General features: G+C 45.1%; 1 protein-coding gene across 2 annotated transcripts; it reads right to left on the bottom strand.

Moving 5' to 3' along the window:
- Nucleotides 1-178: 178 nt before the first annotated feature.
- PPP1R7 (protein phosphatase 1 regulatory subunit 7) lies at nucleotides 179-16,925 on the bottom strand. Of its 2 annotated transcripts, XM_066556677.1 has the most exons (11): nucleotides 16,820-16,925; nucleotides 16,105-16,182; nucleotides 15,815-15,937; nucleotides 11,751-11,806; nucleotides 10,733-10,798; nucleotides 10,013-10,143; nucleotides 8,665-8,827; nucleotides 5,568-5,684; nucleotides 4,086-4,190; nucleotides 3,150-3,236; nucleotides 179-558 (listed from the first exon to the last, which is right to left on the bottom strand). In XM_066556677.1, exons 2-11 carry the CDS (start codon nucleotides 16,145-16,147, stop codon nucleotides 382-384), a joined length of 1,068 nt encoding a protein of 355 aa, XP_066412774.1. In that variant the 5' UTR covers nucleotides 16,148-16,182; nucleotides 16,820-16,925; the 3' UTR covers nucleotides 179-381. The 2 variants fall into 2 exon arrangements, with proteins under 2 accessions (XP_066412774.1, XP_066412775.1); XM_066556678.1 differs by lacking the exon at nucleotides 16,105-16,182 and having other exon boundaries at nucleotides 16,820-16,897.
- Nucleotides 16,926-17,211: the final 286 nt, after the last annotated feature.

The raw sequence follows: 17,211 nt of genomic DNA, 5'->3' as shown, positions 1-17,211 counted from the left end.
TGATCTGGAGGTGGTGTTTGTGAGGACACTCCTGACCTGAACTTGTGTCACAGAGTCACCAGTGGTCAGCAAGTGCCTCCCGTGGATTCAGCCTGCTGCAAACACCTTCTGGTAAAGGTGTTTGCAGCAGGCAAACCACCCCCCTCCACGAAATAAAAACCACAGGCACACTGAAGGCTCTTGTGTTAAGATTTAATAATAATAATAACAACATTTCAAAAACAATGAGTGCATTGTACACGAGACCTGGTTTCAGTGCTTTCTGTTGACTTTTTGCCCTGTGTGTGTTAGTGTACTGAAGACCTGGGCAGTGGTGAGTGGATAAAAAACCCTGCTGGGACATTTCTCAGAGGAGGGCAGGGGAGGGAGGGCACAGGAGGCTCAGAACCGCACGAAGGTGGCGTCGATCTGCCGCACGGTCGGGAGGGCCAGCATGATTTTGCGCCGGTACTGAGGGTCCTTCTGCAGGGGGTTCCTCTCCAGGTACACAGTCTCCAAATTCTTGGCTCCTTTCAGCTCATCCAGGTCGCTCCAGCTCTCCACGAGGTTGTCATTCATCTGCAGAGCACACACAGAGCCATGTTCACACCCACAGGGAGCCCCAAGGAAAGGAGAGCAGTGGTGGTGCTGTGTCACTGCTACCGGGGCAGCACCGCCCACAAACACCTTCCCTACCAGATCCTTCTTGTCCTGGGAGCCCTGAGATGAGCTCTCCTGTCTCACAGGCCAGGCTCAGCACTAAACCCAACTCCCCCACGCTGTCCTGGCTGCTGGGCAGATGTCCCACCCTTCAGACAGCAGATCCAGCCCAAGCAGGGTGCTAGGAGAAACCCTGCAAGGCACCAGGCCAGTCTCCACACCATCTCCCACTCCACTGTGCATTTATGGGCTGGAAATCTTTATATCATAATTTATTTCCACTGTGACACCCACCTTTACTTTTATGACTTCTCAGGAAACATTAAAAAAGGTCCCAAACTGACAAAAAAAGCAACATTTTCCTCTCTCCTCTACATAAATTTCCCTGCAAAACCTGATTCTGCACTCTAGAGGAAATGCCAAGCTCTCTGATTTGAGTTCTTCTCCTGCCTCATTGTTGGCTCAGCAATTGCACACAAAGGAATGAGTGCTTCAGGTGTCCAACAAGGAAGCAAAGCTGCAAGGTGGCCCCAAGCTGTCCAACCCTGAGACAACAGAGCCCTTTGCTTTTGGATACAGAATCACTGCAGCAATGCCACCTTCACATAAAATACAAAAAACCTCACTGGATTGTCTCATTCTGCTACAGCACAACACAATGTTACTTCAGCCAAGTCACTCAACCTTCAGACATCTCAGTCCCTCCACTGGGGATGTGCTACTGGGAAACTGCTAGAGGACCATCACAGTGGATAGGATTTTGAATTTGGTTTACTTAAGGTGTTAAAGGACACTTTTATGTGGCTTCAACTGTGCAGTCAGTGAAAAAAAATATAAATTGGGAGATACAACACTGGTTTCCATTGAAAATTCTGCCCTGCTCCTTTTCAAACAAATCAGTTTTTTTAAACATAGTGTTGGAAGGCTGGAACAAAGCCAGGAGGGCATTTTCTGTGCTCAGCTGACAGATCTTGGCCAGTTCTCTGCTCTGACAAAGGACTCTAAACACACTGGTGCTTTTGCAAAGGAATCCAGCCAAGCTCAGCTCTGGTCTCTCCTTTCAGTACAAGTGCAACCAGTGCAGACACCTTCTATCAGCAACAGCAAAGAGGAAAACAGGAAGAAAATTGCACAGGATCAGGGCAGGCCCCACACCAGCCACACTGCACTGCCTCACCTCTACTGCCCAAAAGACTAATGAGCAGTTAAATGGGCTTCTCAAAAAGAGAAATGCTCCTTGAAGAGCTCCCTACAGACAGGCATGGCCAGGTAACACTGCTGGCTGGCTCCTCAGCCACACTGCAAGATGAGGAACACCATCTAAGGACCCTGGGCTGCAGACTCCAGCTGGGTTTCATTTGAAGCTGCTTTCCACTCCTTTGGTCTCAGCATCTGCCCAAGAGTTTAAATCACCCCAAATGTCAGACATTACACAGCACAGCTCTTATTCCCAGCCTTGAATGCAGAGACTCTACAAGACCTAAAGCACCTGCCAGCTCATCAACATCTGCTGCTGCTTCTCCATTTTCTCACATCAGCACGTTTGTGCACAGTGCTGATGCTTCAGGACAGGGCATCTCTGAATTTCCTGACCCGACCTAGGAAAGCCAAGGAGCTCAGCAATTCAGGGTGCCAGAAAGAAACAGAAGCAATCCTAAGCTGTTATCAGCCTCACAGGAATGGAACCAGAAGTTGGTTTAGTTTTCTTCATAACACCATAAATATAAATATAGGAACGCTGCTCTGAACAAGCTTGTGGTTATTAATTTGGTTGTGGTATTGTGAGGGTCCCAGGAAGAGGTGAGAGATCAGAATTTTCTCCAAGTTCTTAGAAGGCTGATTTATTATATTATGATATTATATTAAAATAATAAATGATATACTAAAACTATACTAAAGAAAGAGAAAGGATACATCAGAAGGCAAGACAAGAATGCTAATAAAAACCTGTGACTGACCAGAGTCCTGACACAGCTGGACTGGGATTGGTCATGAAGTTAAAACAATTCACATGGAACCAATCAAAGATGCACCTGTTGGTGAGCAACCTCCAGACCACATCCCAAGCAATCAGATAATTATTGTTTACATTTATTTTCTGAGGCTTCTCAGCTTCTCAGGAGAAAAATCCTGGCCAAGTGATTTTTCAGAAAATACCCCAGTGACACAAGCTCTGTGCTTCCCCTGGTACTCTGCCATGCTCACTTACAGAAAGAAGAGCTGCAGAAATAGGACGTGTGGGGCTGTTTCATAACCAACCTGGGCATGAAGGCAGGGCCTATTTCCTAGGCACAGACAGGCTCCTCACCACTCAGCAAGACATTTTTAAGCTCTTCCCTTTCCCTAGGGAGAACCACCACACACTCTATGCAGACTGTCAAGACCTTAAAGCTCATCACCAGAACCAGAAGAGCTCCCTCCAGGGCACACATGTCCATGTGCTGCCCATCTGAAGGGTTTCCCCCACTGTGGCACAGACATTTTGGGAAACAGCTCTGGCCTGTGCTTACCCAGAACTCCTGCAGCTCTGTTAGGTGACTGATATTCTCGATCTTCTTAATTCTGTTGGCTGCAATGTCCAGCATTGTGAGTTTGTTCTAGACAAAGCAAACACAAAAATATTAGATCTGATTTCTTTTCATCTTCTCTGTGCCACTTTTTCCAGGCCCAGAGTTGGAAACTGTCAGGAGCAGACATTATTGCCAGCTGCTCACATTCAGCCCAACTCTTGCTGCCTATATGGAAAGAGAAAGATTGTTTTCCATTAAGCTGGGCTACTGACCCTCCCAAATGTGACAAAAATGAAGGCAGTTACTGGCTGGATGGCAACTGCCAGCCAAAGGCTCCTAAAAAGTGAGCTTTCCTCAAAGTACATTAAGAGGAGGATTAAAAATAGGATCCAAAGTGTCCCCTTGAGCAGCAGAGTTAAACAAACTCTTAGCAGCAGGAAACTCAACAATTTTAGAAAAGCTTTTGCTAGGTGAGAGTGCAAATGATACAGGCTTCTACAAAATCCATCCCATCCAAAAAGACAGACATGTACACTGACAGGAAGGCAAGCTGCATGCCATGGCTGGCCTCTCTTCCTCCCAGCTCCAGTTCTGTCCTGTTGAAAAGCACTCATGGTTATTTACAAGCTGCTGTCTGAAAGGCTGCAGCAGCTGTGTCCAGGAGCCTTCCCATGGCTGAGGATCAGCCAGGCTACTGCTTCAACCACATCTCCCTTCCCCATGTCACAAAAACAATTCAACTCCAGAATATCTGGGGGATCTTTACCCACACAAGTAACTTTAACATACAACAAACACTTGGACATTTATGGTCTCTCAAGAGACTCAGGAACCCACACCTAACTGGGGAAACTGGGGCACAAAAACTTCCAGAAAAGCCACTAACACAAGCAGCTCAGGGCAGCACTTGTGCTGCAGAGTCAGGCAGAGCCTCACATTGTTCTCCAGTCCCTCGATGACCTCGATGCCGTTGTGGCTCAGGTACAGCTCCCGCAAGTTCACCAGGCTCTGCAGCCCCTCAATCTTGGTCAGACGGTTATTCTGCAAGTGCAGCAGCTCTTTAGTACCCTCCAAACAAACCCAAACCCATGGCACTCACTGGGGGAAAACCATTCCCCTCAAGTATGGCTGGGAAGGGAAAATAGTCTGCTTTGGCCCACACAGATCTTGGGAGCTCAGCTGGTGGATCTCTGCACCCCTGACAGATCTTGGGAGCTCAGCTGGTGGATCTCTGCACCCCTGACAGATCTTGGGAGCTCAGCTGGTGGATCTCTGCACCCCTGACAGATCTTGGGAGCTCAGATCTCTGCACCCCTGATGCATGAGGAAGTTCCATGGGAGTCTCCAGCAGGAATCAGACTCTGACCTTCCTATCAGAAGTTGCAGCTGGAAAGTTTTTGGCTTGGTGTCTTAACAAACAGCAGGCCTGTGCATGAATTTTGTAGGTCTTAGTGTTCATTTTGCAGGTCTTAGTGTTCATTTTGTAGGTCTTTAAAAATGGGAAGGCCAGAGAGGAAGTTACACCACCTCAATCACACTGCACTCTTGGTCTAGTCTGCACTCTTGCAGGATATAATGCTAATTCTTTATGTCCTACAGAATAATGGCACCCACAGCTGGTGGTCAGTGTGTCTTGCCAGCAGCTTTAGGAGATATTAGAATGCACAAGCATTGTCACATGGATAAGAAGGAGATTCAGTGAAAGAAATTAGCTGAGTGTATTTTATTCCACCTTTTAAAAAAAGGAAGAAACTGTTTGAAAGCTCACTGAGGACAGATTGCATTCAGCACAGGCTTGTTCACATTTCTGGCCTCCTCAGTGAGAAGGCAGTGACACTGAGCCACTGTGACTGTAAGGACTACCTGGCATCACACTTTCAGTGTTATTGTATTGTACATTAGGAAACAGTGTTTCAGGAAGGAAGAAGGGAATAACTCTCATTTCCTGGTCTTTCTTCCATAAAAATCACACAGCTGTTTTATAATTTTATCAGTGTCTGTCAATCTCAAGTAGCATGAAAGGATGAAAAAAGGCAACACAAAGAATATCTCACTTCCTTCCAGCACAGAAGTTTGACTCTAACATTGCAGATCTGCTAATGGGGGGCTTACAAGAGGCTGGAGAGGGATTTTCCACAAGGACATGCAGTGACAGGAAAAGGAGGAAGGAAGGTTTAAATTAGATGTTAGGAAGAATTCTTCTCTGTGAGGGAGGGGAGGCCCTGGCACAGAGAAGCTGTGGCTGCCCCTGGATCCCTGGGACACAGCCTGGGATGGTGGAAGGTGTCCTGCCCATTTCAGGGGGTGGAGAAAGATGGTCTTAAAGGATCCTTCCAGCCCAAACCATGCTGGGATTCTGGGACTCAGAAGAGCTGATCCCATCTCACAGGGTGGTTCAAGGCTTTTCTAACACAGTACCTGTATACTGAGCACAGTCAGGTTTGTCAGGGCATCCAGGTTCTGGAGCTTGGTGATTTTATTCTTTCCAAGGAACAGACTGTCAAGATTAGCCAAGGTGTCAATGTTTTCAATTACCTGTGAAATGACCAGAGGAGACAGTGTTACTGCAAAACCCCACCTGGGAGATGCGGCTGTCACCTTGTAGCCACATTATAAACATGTGGTGTATCCTGGGTAGAAGATACTCATTTGTGGATTAAAAAAAAAAGCTGTTACTAGTGAATGGAAAGAGAATCTGGGAAGAAAAGAAACAATTTGCAAATTTAGTCTCTGCACATCAGTGACTGTACAACAGAGAGGTGACTTGTTCAGCTTCTCTGCCATAAGCAAAGTTAGCTGTCTCACAGGGGTGTGTGTTATTGGATTTCACTAGTGGCTATACAGCCTTGCTTCTGGCAGAACACAGCAGCCTGAGTGATGTGCACTTTTTAAATACACACAGTACTGGGAGAACACAGACACTGCTCCAGTTTAGCTCAAGCTCAGCCATCGGGAAGAGAAAATCAGGATTTCTGTGAAGCATCAAGGATGTTACAAAGGAAGGGAGAAAGATGAACAGAAGAGTGAAAGCAGCAAAAAAAGGGTAAGATTACAGAAGGCTTCTGCAAACAAAAGGAGACACTTTTATTTCACAGGGAAAAGCCTCTGAATTAAAAAACCAAGATGCTGTTAAAAGCAACAAGGACTTCACAACCAGACTTGAGGTCACAGTAAAAACAATAATATGGACACAGACACACCCAGAGCTGTGTGCCTGCTGTGCTCAGGCAGGCTGTGACACCTCAGCTTTTCCACATCTTCCTGCCTGCCAAAATCTCAGTTCAGTAGTGCTGGGGAGCCAGGCCACTGAGTCCAGCAGCACCTGGCTCACTCTGGGTGCTCACCTGTGCATGCAACAACATGGGGAAGGAGAAGATGGACACTCAGCAAAGGACCTCTATCCCACAGCTGCCAGAAGACTGAACATACAGTGGTAATCAGCTCAAATTTGTATTCACCCCTCTTCTAGATTATGGACTTAGCCCTGCTGTGACCTTGCAAGAAAAATTATAGATTTGTTGCTCATTGGCAGCTTCTCCAGCCCTGAGGAGGAAATACTGATGACTCAGTACAGGGAGTGGAATGGAATATATGGACATGAGGGGACAAAAACCTAAAAACAAGTGAAGAAGTGCTTACATTACAGCTGCCTCAGTCCAACTTTAAGGAAAAAAAGCATTAAGTATGTCAGCTCAAGCATAAAGTTCTGCTCCCCAAAAGAAACAGAGCAAGAAGCGCTAAGTCATGAGGGATTCCCAGCTAAGAGCACTCTGGGAGCTTTGAGTAGGCAAGAACAGCTTGAATACAAGGGAAGAAGTCAATCAGGCACTCAGAGCCAAGAACACTGCCTGAAGAGTCCACAGGCTTGTACCCTGAAGAGTTAAGGGTATGTCCAGCTTTAAACACACACTCTACACCATGAGAAATCCAGCCCGGGAGTTCTGGGTACCCCCAGACAGCACCAGATTTCTCTGTGCCAAGCCAAGTCACAGGTTACTCACTCCAATAAAGCAATTAGAGGCACAGAACACTGCTGTTTGAAGAAGTCAAAATAGAATTAACAGACAAACAGAAAAAACCCCACTAAAAATAAAGTAATTTAAGGAGCTTGTGTTACAGTGACAATTTAGGGTTTTTTTTGTTTGTTTTTTCTTAATATTCTCAGGCTCAACACTGAGAAAACACATAAAATAAAACTAATTTTATTGTTAAAAAGATATTCCTTGGCTTGACAACATAATTGACAATGTACTGCCTAAGTATCAATTCAGAAATCCAGCTGGATTTCTTTTTTTTCCAGATGACAATGATGCTTAGATACAGAATACAGTTTTTGTTTAACCCAACTTCTGCAATGTAAGGATCAGTGTGCTGAGCTTGCTCAGCTTCTGAAAAAAGCCAAGTACTTCTCTCCAAAACTCCTGTCCCCCATCCTATGCAAACTCTAAGGTTCCTAATCCCTCATCTGACCTGGCTGATGTTCTTACACTCTAGATTTATCCCCCTAAATAATTTCATTTCCAAAGCAGAAATTCCTGGAAAACAATTCAGTCCAGTTTGGCTTTAGGAGCAAACCAAAATTTTTCCTCTTCAAAAAGGCAGCACACATTTCAGCCTTAGAAGGCTGCTTTTAATAGCTGCAGTTTCCTTCTCTTCTACAAAGACAAGTGATCTTCCACAAGTCCTGAAACAAAGAGGACAAACAGATCTTTTCCTAATCTTTTAGCATAACAAGTAATTTCTCAGAGACTACAAATGGGCAGCACCAACTTACACCACACTGGTTGAAATGCACTCATCTTCTATGAGTATTTTCTAAAGAGCATGTAATTAAAAAAAGCTTTTTAAAAAAGAGCTTATTTTCCATGTTGCAAGTCTTTTGTGTCATCTCTCTGACCAGTTCTCTTATGAACTGAGCAAATACAGTGAATCATACCTTAGGGACAGGAGAGACTGCTCATAACTGCTCTCCTGTAAGCAGCACAGATTTAAAATTGAAAAAGTCACAATCTGCACAATAAAACCCCAAAGCAATCAGCAGTACAGTACCAAGTTTTAGGTTTTAAAGGCATTCCAGAGCAAAGCCTCAAGAAAATTTTCTTCCTAAACAAGACTGACTGCCATAGCAGGCTGTCAATGGCACCTGCACATCAAACTCATTTTGCTCTCAATAGGTTTCATGGACTCAGCACCAGCCTGTAGAAAGGTAAGAGAACACAACTGCTGGTTTTGATAGGCTTGGCTTCCTAGCAGGGAGAAACCATCCCCTGCAAAAGGAAACACATGGGGGATATAGGAGTTCATTAAAGACACAAATTCACAAATGGTGATTTAGCAGCCAGGCACTAATGCATAATGAAAGGCTCCAGCATGCACAGCAATAAGCACAGGGAGTGACTGGAACAAGAAAAACCAACAAAATTGCAAATCCAAGTCAATGCAGTGCACTTTCAGAAAATGCCAATATCACAGCAGAGCTGAGAACTCTGCAGCCAACATCTCAGAGCAAACCTACCCGAATTCGATTAGACCCCAACTCCAACATCTGCAGCATCTGCAGGCTGCTCAAGTTCTCAATTTTAGTGATTTTGTTGTTGACAAGGAAGAGCTTTTTTAGCTGGGTGAGCCGATCCAGTCCTTCAATGTGTCGAAGAACATTAAAGGAGATGTCCAGGACCCTGGGGCAAAACAAACCAAAGGTCTCATCAGCCCATCAGGCAGGGATGATTCTGAAAGAGGCACTTGTAAATTGGTGGAGTGTGGTGTTTGTGAGGTGAGAAATGAGGAATCTGACTCCATGTTCTCAGAAGGCTGATTTATTATTATATAATATGATATATTAAAAATGTTATACTAAAACTATACTAAAGAAAGAGAAGGATACAGACAGAAGGCTTAACAAGAATCGTCATGAAAAACTTGTGACTGACTCCTCAGAGTCCAACACAGCTGATGGTGATTGGTCATTAAGTAAAAACAATTCACATGTTTGGATAAACAACCTCCAGACCACATTCCAGAGCAGCAAACACGGGAGGAAATCCTGGGCAAAGAGGATTTTTCAGAAAATATCATGGTGACAGTGGGGAATCTCCCTGACTGCAGAGATCAAGCCTTTGCTAGGCCTTAAACCTAAAGTCATGAATGCAATTTCTTTTTATTAGAAAACACAACAAATAAAACTTTCAGGATACTTCTGCAGTGTGTTAGGGAAAAAAAATCACCTGCCACATGCAGAAGTCAGCCATTATTTTGCCCAGCCATGGAGCTGCCACGGTGGGAGGAAGTCAATCTGCATTTTCCTTGGGAAAGGTGCCTGCCTGCAAGATCTGCCTGTGACAGGACCATGTCAAGGGCTCCCCTGGGCAGGAAAAGGTTGTGATGGTGAGAAGTGAGCCAGTCCTGCCCCATGGGGAACAGTTTTGTAATGTACCTCCAGAGTGATCCAGGCAAGTGTCAGAAACTCAGAAACTTGGAAGGGTTCTTACTCCTTCCCTAAACCTCCTAAAAAATAATAACCTTACCTGAAATCTCTTGTCATTTTTGCAGGAATAAACACCTGTTACCCAGAGCTCTGACTGCAAGAGCAAAGGGGACCTTTGTGGAAGCTACAACCAGCAGCCATCCTCACTGCCTCACACAGCACAGGGCTCATTTCCAGCTGCTTTTTGCAGCTTCAGGATAATGAAACTTGTGTACTGCACAGGTTAAATACCAATAGAGAATAGATATTATCCTTCACAGAGCACCAAAATTAATCCTGAGAGAGGCTTGGGTGACAAACATTGGTCTAAGTACAGCATGAGTAACACAGTGAGTAGCAAACCACCCCAACCTAACCCTGGTGATCACCCTGGACTCACTCAAGGTCCACCAGAGCCTCCAAGTTCTCAATCTTGCGGATTTGATTGTCATAGAGATCCAGCTCCCGCAAGGTCTGCAGCTGCTCCAGGTTCTCAATGTGCTTAATCAAGTTCTGACGCAGACACAGAGTCTAATGGTGGAGGAAAAGTTGAAAAAGAATCAAAAAAATGGCCATGAAGGATTGTATGTAATGCCTTACAGACTAAAGGTGTGGGTGAGGGTTCCCCCATTAAGTTTTGCAGGGAATTTGTTGGGTTTTGTTTGATTTTTTAATACAATCTTTTTTTGGTATACTCCAATTCTACAGAGGGAAATCTTTCAGCCACAAGGGTCAGATACAGTAACAGCAGCACAGAGAGGATACAAAATCTCCATCCTTTGAAATATTCAAAAGCTTAACTGGAGATGGCCTTGAGCAACCTGTTCTAACTGGGCCTGCTTCGAGGGCTTTACCATCCACATTATTCTATGTTCAGTCTGCTCTACCAGTCCAGGATGTGCCCTGATGCACTGCCTCTCATCCACTTCCAAAACACACCGGCAAAATCCCAAGATTTTTATTACTTCTCGACAAATAGGTAAAATTACATTTTTCAGCTAAAAATTAAGCAAACCCACTAAATCTCAGCCAAAAAGAGACTGTCTATCTGTCCTCTTATAGGTTAGATCTACAAAATCCCCAGTTCCAAGAGGCATTCTCTGCTCCCCAGGACTGTTACCTTCACTTTCTTGAGCACCTCAAATCCTTCAATCTTCCCAATCCGGAAATGATTCAAGTCAACATCCTTAAAGAGAAATGGAGGGATTTAGCAGTTGTTCCAAAACAAATCTGGTCTTTAAAAATCAACCTGGTACTTTGTTCTAGGGAAATCATAGTATTACAAAATGTGCAGCTCATTGAGACTTCCCTTCCAAGAGCATTTGTAAAATGGGTTTGGCACATGATTTTACCACCACAACTGAGACACATGGCCTGAACTTGTCAACTGCAAATGCAAAATGTCAACTGCATACAATGCAACAGCCCTTTCCTGAGGCTGAGCACCACCAAAATTAGAAATCTTCAGAAATTTATTGAAATGGGAAAATTCTTGCATAAATAAAGCTTTGCATAAAGTTCTCTTACCTACTTTGCTAGGGCTTAATCAGAACACAAGTTGCCATTTCCAGTTCCAGGCCTCAGATGAGCAGGAGTCACTGCCAGTTTGAATAACCAGTGGTTTTGTGAATGTTAATTCTGCACTGGCAATCAGCTGAGGCACTTTCCATCTGTGCTGCTCAGCCCCAGATGCTCCAGATTTGAAAGTCAAAGAGAAAGAGAGCACTTCCCCAGCCTCAAAAGCAGCTCAAACCCTCTGCTGCTAATGGGCTCAGGAGGTTGCTGATGCCAAGGCACTGGGCTGGGTAAGTGCCTGTTCCAAAGCACAGGGCTCACAGCAGCTAACAGCTCACTGAACAGACTCCCTGAAGCTCACAGCCCAGCAGTGCCTCTTGCAGCACAGACACACTTTCAGTGCATCCATGCCTAATTTAAAATTCTGAAGTACTGACAAAATGTTTCAGCTAGTGATGAAAAATAGAACACCTCTACTTCTACTCTGAAGGCTCTGAATCAGCTCTGGGGAGGATCACAGCAGCCAGCACCTTCAGAAGAATTAGATCTTTGAATCAGGTTTCAATACTTGCCTTTGCCTACCTTTGCTTCCTGCCGAATAAAGGACAAAAATCTGCCTTTACCTCAGCCTCTGGGTCCAGGCTAATGGTCTCCATGTCCACTGGGGTCTCTGCTTCTCCTGCACGAGAGGCAAACACATTACCAGCTCCTGCACCACACAGCCAAAGGCAGGACAACAGTCCCACCCTGAGAGCAAATGCTCCTCAGGAGGACAAGCACATGAGAGGCACAGTTCACACATTCTGCTTCATTAAAGCCACGAGAGTAACAGGAAAATCTTTCTTTACAGCAGGATTTCATGCTCAGATGTAAAACACACAGAGATCAGCCCAACCTGCTGGAAACTGCAGGCTCAAGGATGGGCAGGATGCCTTTCCTTCACACCTACCCCATCCTAAGTGTCTGTGCTCCTCTGACAACACAATAAAACCTTGCCAAGAAGGAATCCTAACTGCCTGGGGAGATGGGCAGGAATGACCTGGCATCTCAGCAATCCCACTCTTCAGGGTTTGGGATGTTTTTATTAGCACTGCCACTTTATGTCACTGTTGTGAACACTTTTGCCTGGATCTCCCTTCCTTTGTTTGGCTGAACTCCCTACTATGCCAGACAACACTGTTTATGCCACTGCATGAATTTCCTTGGGAAATGCTTTTACAGCTCTGGAAAACACCCCAGCATTTGCTGTGCTTCTACCACAGCACATGAGGGAGGGAAATTTACTGGAGAATTCATGCTGAATAATTCATGCCCATTCCCATTTGCTGGAGGTGGTTTGCTGGTTGCATCAATTGCTGAAGAAAAACAAAGTCTGATTCAGCTTTGCAAAACTGACATACAACACGATTTGCAAGCTTTTTCTACTTCCTGTGCAAAGCTTCTCTGAGTGCTACCAAAAACTCAAGCAACTTTAATTACAGTGACATCCCAAAGGCTTTGCACTAACTCCTGCATGTATGCAAGTTCAATCCCTTAACCCAGCAGCAGTGACTATTTTCACAGCCCAGAATGGTTAAATCCCTGTAAATGTCAAGTGCTCCTATTTAATGAGTGTTCTTCCTGCTAATGCTTGGCTTTGTAAGCAGCAGTGCAGGCACAAACAGTACCAGCATCACCATTTTTAATGCCACCATCCAACTCCAAGGGTTTGGTGGTGCACAGATCATCACTGTCCTTCCTGTATTTGGGCTGTTGCTCTTGCCTGGACATTTAAACAGGAAAGAGACTCACTGAGCTGATTCACAGAAGTTAAGACTGAAAAAGCAATCCTCTTTTTTTCTTTTTTAAATAGCACAGAATAGCAGGAAACATAAATTATATTTTGGGAATGCAAAATGAGCTGGTAGTCTTGGGGATGTTGAACAGCAAGATAGAAATGCCACCAAAAATTGACAGACACACATGTGCCAGTCAGCAATGGGCAGTGAGCAATGCCTGCTTTTTCTTATTTTAGTTCCATATCAGGAGCTCTGCCCTTCAGCAGGGGAGTGGGGTACCCCACCCTGCTGCTATCAGGGCTGGAGCTCTTTGATCTGTTTCCTGGGTGCAAAGACTCTCAGGGAGAAGTGCTCCAAGCCAAACAAGCAGCCTTGCTGAATTTACAGCCCACAGGAGCAGTGCCCAGCTTTGGAACAACAGTTATTTGAGATATCACATGAAAAAATCCAAATTATGCCCCCGGTATTGAGTGATACTGGCAGTAACTTAGTGCTCATGGTGAAGGAACCTTTTGAGTTTCAAGTCCTTTGAGATTTTAAAGTTGTCCAGCAGTAAAGCCAACCACACACATGGTAAAGAAAAAAATCTTCAGGAAAAACCCCCATTCAAGAAAAAAAAAATATTTTCTTTAGCTAGGAAGATTGAATATTTAAATTTATAAACACTAGATTTAGGTAATGTGTTAAATACTCTGTTCTGAGGCTCCTCTTAATTTTGACATATGGCTTTGAGAGACCTCTCACGATAGCCAGTGTGGAAAACAGCACTCAAATCCAAAGCTGCAAAACCAAATCACATAGCTAAAATAAAAGAATAAAATAAATAAAAAATAAAATAAAATAAATTTAAAACTGAACACACAGGCAGGGCTGTTGTGTACTGAAGTCAATTGCCATGAAGTCTCTGCACTGTGTATAAAACATTCAGCAGCTTGAGGGAGATGTGTGTCTGGTATCAGCTGTAAATCAGTATTGGTAGGGAAGTGTTAAAATACATTTTCTCTCAAGAGCAGAAAAACAAAAACAAAAAAAAAAAACAGAAAGAAAGATGAGAAAAATGGTTCTAGCAAATTTACAGTCATTTATATGTCATTTTATTTATGAAGTGACTGGATATAAAAAACCTCTAAACTGACCCTCCTACAAGCACTTTACAGCCAGGACTGCCATTTCCCTTGCAAATTGCTTTCCTCCACACTTCTGAATGGAAAAAATTCCCATCACTCTGGCTGTGAAGTTTCCTAAGTGAATTTCTGTGTAACCCATGCCTGCAAGCCACATGCCTTTGCAGAGGTGGAAAAAAAAAAATCCACCATTGAGAAAACTCAAATTCCACAGTGGGAACAGTCATTACTGAGTTATGTAAGTTCCCAGTACCACAAGCATTTCAATCAACAAAAAGCCTAACTACACTCTTAAAGTGCATATGCATGAAGAATATTATAAATAGCTCAGTTATATGATTTCTAACCAGAGGCTCTATTCCTCAGAGAATTAGCTAAATGATGAATTTGAAATTTCAGCTGTTCTGAAGCCACTTAAGATCTTCTGTGAAAAAATGTGGAAAACTCATCATTTTCCTTTCAGCTGAGAAATTCAAAGCTGGCTGTGGAAAGTATCTTGAATGTTCAAAAATGATTCCTCTGCTTGGTTCCTGCCCTAGATTTCTGAATGCTTGCAGTTTGGAAAATGTAACAATACAGTCATTATATTAAACAGTACACAAATGTAACTCAGCAAACAAATCTGAATGTGCTTTTCTTGCTTTCACTAGAGTGAGAGTACATCACTTCTGTAATTCCTTTCAGAGAATTCCCAGGGGAACAAAGTGCAAAATACAACCTCCAACACACAGCTAAATGATGGCAGCTGAGCAAACACTCAGGATTCAGGCATGCAAAGGAAAGCTCTGTCTGATCTGCATGGTTCCATCAACTGCACAGTTTGCAGAGCCATGAAAAATGGAAGAGCATTTCTTTAGTAATATTTAGGGGGCTAAAATTATCAGCAACAAGTTAGATCTAGATAGAGTGCATTAGAAGAGATTTAAAATTCTAGTAACAGTTTATCAGTTTGAGAGATACTTTGGTAAATCTCAATGTGCAAGGTTAAGACGAGCAGGGATCCACTGTAAGAACTAAAATTTCTTTCATTATTTCGCTTCCAGAATCCCAATAACAATAATAATAACATGGACATCACTGTCAAAAGAATGATGTTACACTTCAGACTGCACCAAAAGCTCAGCTGAGATCACCACACAGGGTGTGCAGAGATGGATCTGCTCTGACAAGTTCCATGCAAGCCACTGAAAACCCTTCCATCAAACATCCACAGGCTCTAGAGTTTGTCAGTATTTCTACCCCATGTTCTAGTGCAAACAGTGGGAGCAGCAGGAAAAGTTTACACCCAATTATATAATTTTGAGGTATCTCAGAACTTTTAAATTAAAACAACAGAAGGTACAAGCTCGTTCAATCCATCTAGAAATGGTCTTTGTTGCCTTCCAAAGGAATCTGGCAATTCTTTAGGCAAAAAAACGACATAAACTAAGGCAGAATTAGGAAAAGCTCCTCATGATAACTTCTAATAAAAATCTTTCAACATAAGGTTTCTAAATTTCCATAAAAGAAAAGAATAAAGATGCTTTGCATTTTGATATCAAAGAGAAACATGGATGGGTAAATAAGCAAGGCAAAAAAAAAAAAAAAAATCAAAGCTCTAATACTAGCAGTTCCATAATAAGCAGGCAACTTTATTCTAGCAACAAATTTATTGAGCTTTCAGGAGGCTGGCTCTAGGGCAGGTTCCCATGGATACCCGGCCAGGAGGAGCACAGGGGGTGCTGCAGGCTGTGCACACGCGGCCGGCCGGGACTCCTGGAGGCAGTGCTGAGGCTGACACGGTACCTGCGGAGTTCTCGCCGTTCTGCTCATCCCGCAGGCTCTGCTGGCTCAGCTCTGTCACCAAGCGAACCGCCTGCTTCCTCCCCTCCTCGTCCCCCGACTCCTCGGACTCGATCCTCTTATCCACTGCACAAGACACAGAAAGGCACGATCAGGCTTTTCCCAGCAGCGGGGCACAGGGCAGGAGCAGCAGGCAGAGAAAATAACCAGGATTCACATAAACGACTAGGCAGTTAGTAGAAATCCTAAGTTAACTAAATGAAAGGTTTAGTCTTAAATAAAAGGCCTCTTACCCCTTGTTTCTACTTTGATTTTGGATGCACTTTTTCCTCCCATCACATCTTCCTAAAACCAACAATCTGGGAAGAAGACTGGAGGAAAAAGGAAATTTCTTAGATCAATGAAGTGCAATTCCAAAGATTACGGAGATGGAATTAGAACGATTACATTTTAAGAGCTTTTAGACTTAAAAAAAATAAAAAAATCAGTATCATGTACTATAGTACCAATGACACGAAGAAGTGAAGGCATGGATAAAAAAATCCTCGCAGATAAGAGCAACCTCCCCAGAACAACCTGCCAGATCCCTTCACGTTCACCGAGCCACAGCTCCGGTGGCGACCCTGAGCCTGGACCACGCTCCTCGCTGGCCCCCTCAGCCTTTCCTCTCGTCTCACCAGGGCACTAAGGAAAACCAGCGCCATCCAGAAGGTTTCTTTCTCGTTATCTTTACTTTTTACGTCACGGCCATCTCCACAACCCCACTCGTTCATCGCTGTGGGCACGGAGCCGGCGGGAATCCCGCCCTGCGGTGACACCCCGGCCCCGGCCGGGCCCGGCCCCCGGTCGCTGGACACTCGGGGGCTGCACGACCCCGGAGGGCCCGCAGACCCCCCCCCCCCCCCCAGCGCGCAGCTGGCAGCCGCACCGCCCGAAGGCAGCGCTGGAGCAGCCGGCCGCGCCTCCCCGATCCCCGCAGCCCCAGCAGCAGCCCCGGCGGGCTCTCACCCTCCATCATCTCCTGCGGCCCCGCTCCGCTCTCCGCCGCCATATCGCTCCTCCTCCCACCGCCCCTTCCGGAAACCGCCTCCGCCGCCGCCGCGGCCAATCAGAGCCCGCCGCCACTGCGGCGCCACAGCCAATCGCGCGCAGCTGGCGCGCCCAGGAGGCGGGGCAGAGACCCCCCCCCGGCTGTGCCCCGCGGGCTCCTGGGAGTTGTAGTTCTCGGCAGGAGGGGTGGGAGCCTGCTCTCCCTCCGCCGGGACCTGCTCCCCCTCTACCGGCGCCTGGAGCGGGACGCCTTACGCGCTGCCTTCGGCCTCGTCCTCCCGCCTATAAACCCCTGGGAGGAGCAGCTACCGTCCTGCGGAAGGGTTTTCACCCGCAGCCTCCCTACCCGG

The sequence above is a fragment of the Molothrus aeneus genome, chromosome 10, assembly GCF_037042795.1.
Source record: "Molothrus aeneus isolate 106 chromosome 10, BPBGC_Maene_1.0, whole genome shotgun sequence".
Lineage (NCBI taxonomy): Eukaryota > Metazoa > Chordata > Aves > Passeriformes > Icteridae > Molothrus > Molothrus aeneus.
Note: the sequence above shows the minus strand (reverse complement) of the source record. Positions and strands in the feature narration are given on the sequence as shown.

Excerpts from the sequence above, each read along its gene's own strand:
- PPP1R7 (XM_066556677.1), bottom strand. The coding sequence starts at position 16,147 with ATGGGAGGAAAAAGTGCATCCAAAATCAAAGTAGAAACAAGGG. Across the intron at positions 11,807-15,814 it reads GAACGGCGAGAACTCCGCAG|GAGAAGCAGAGACCCCAGTG; the intron begins GTACCGTGTCAG and ends CCTCTCGTGCAG. Across the intron at positions 8,828-10,012 it reads GAGGCTCTGGTGGACCTTGA|GGTCCTGGACATCTCCTTTA; the intron begins GTGAGTCCAGGG and ends GTTTTGCCCCAG.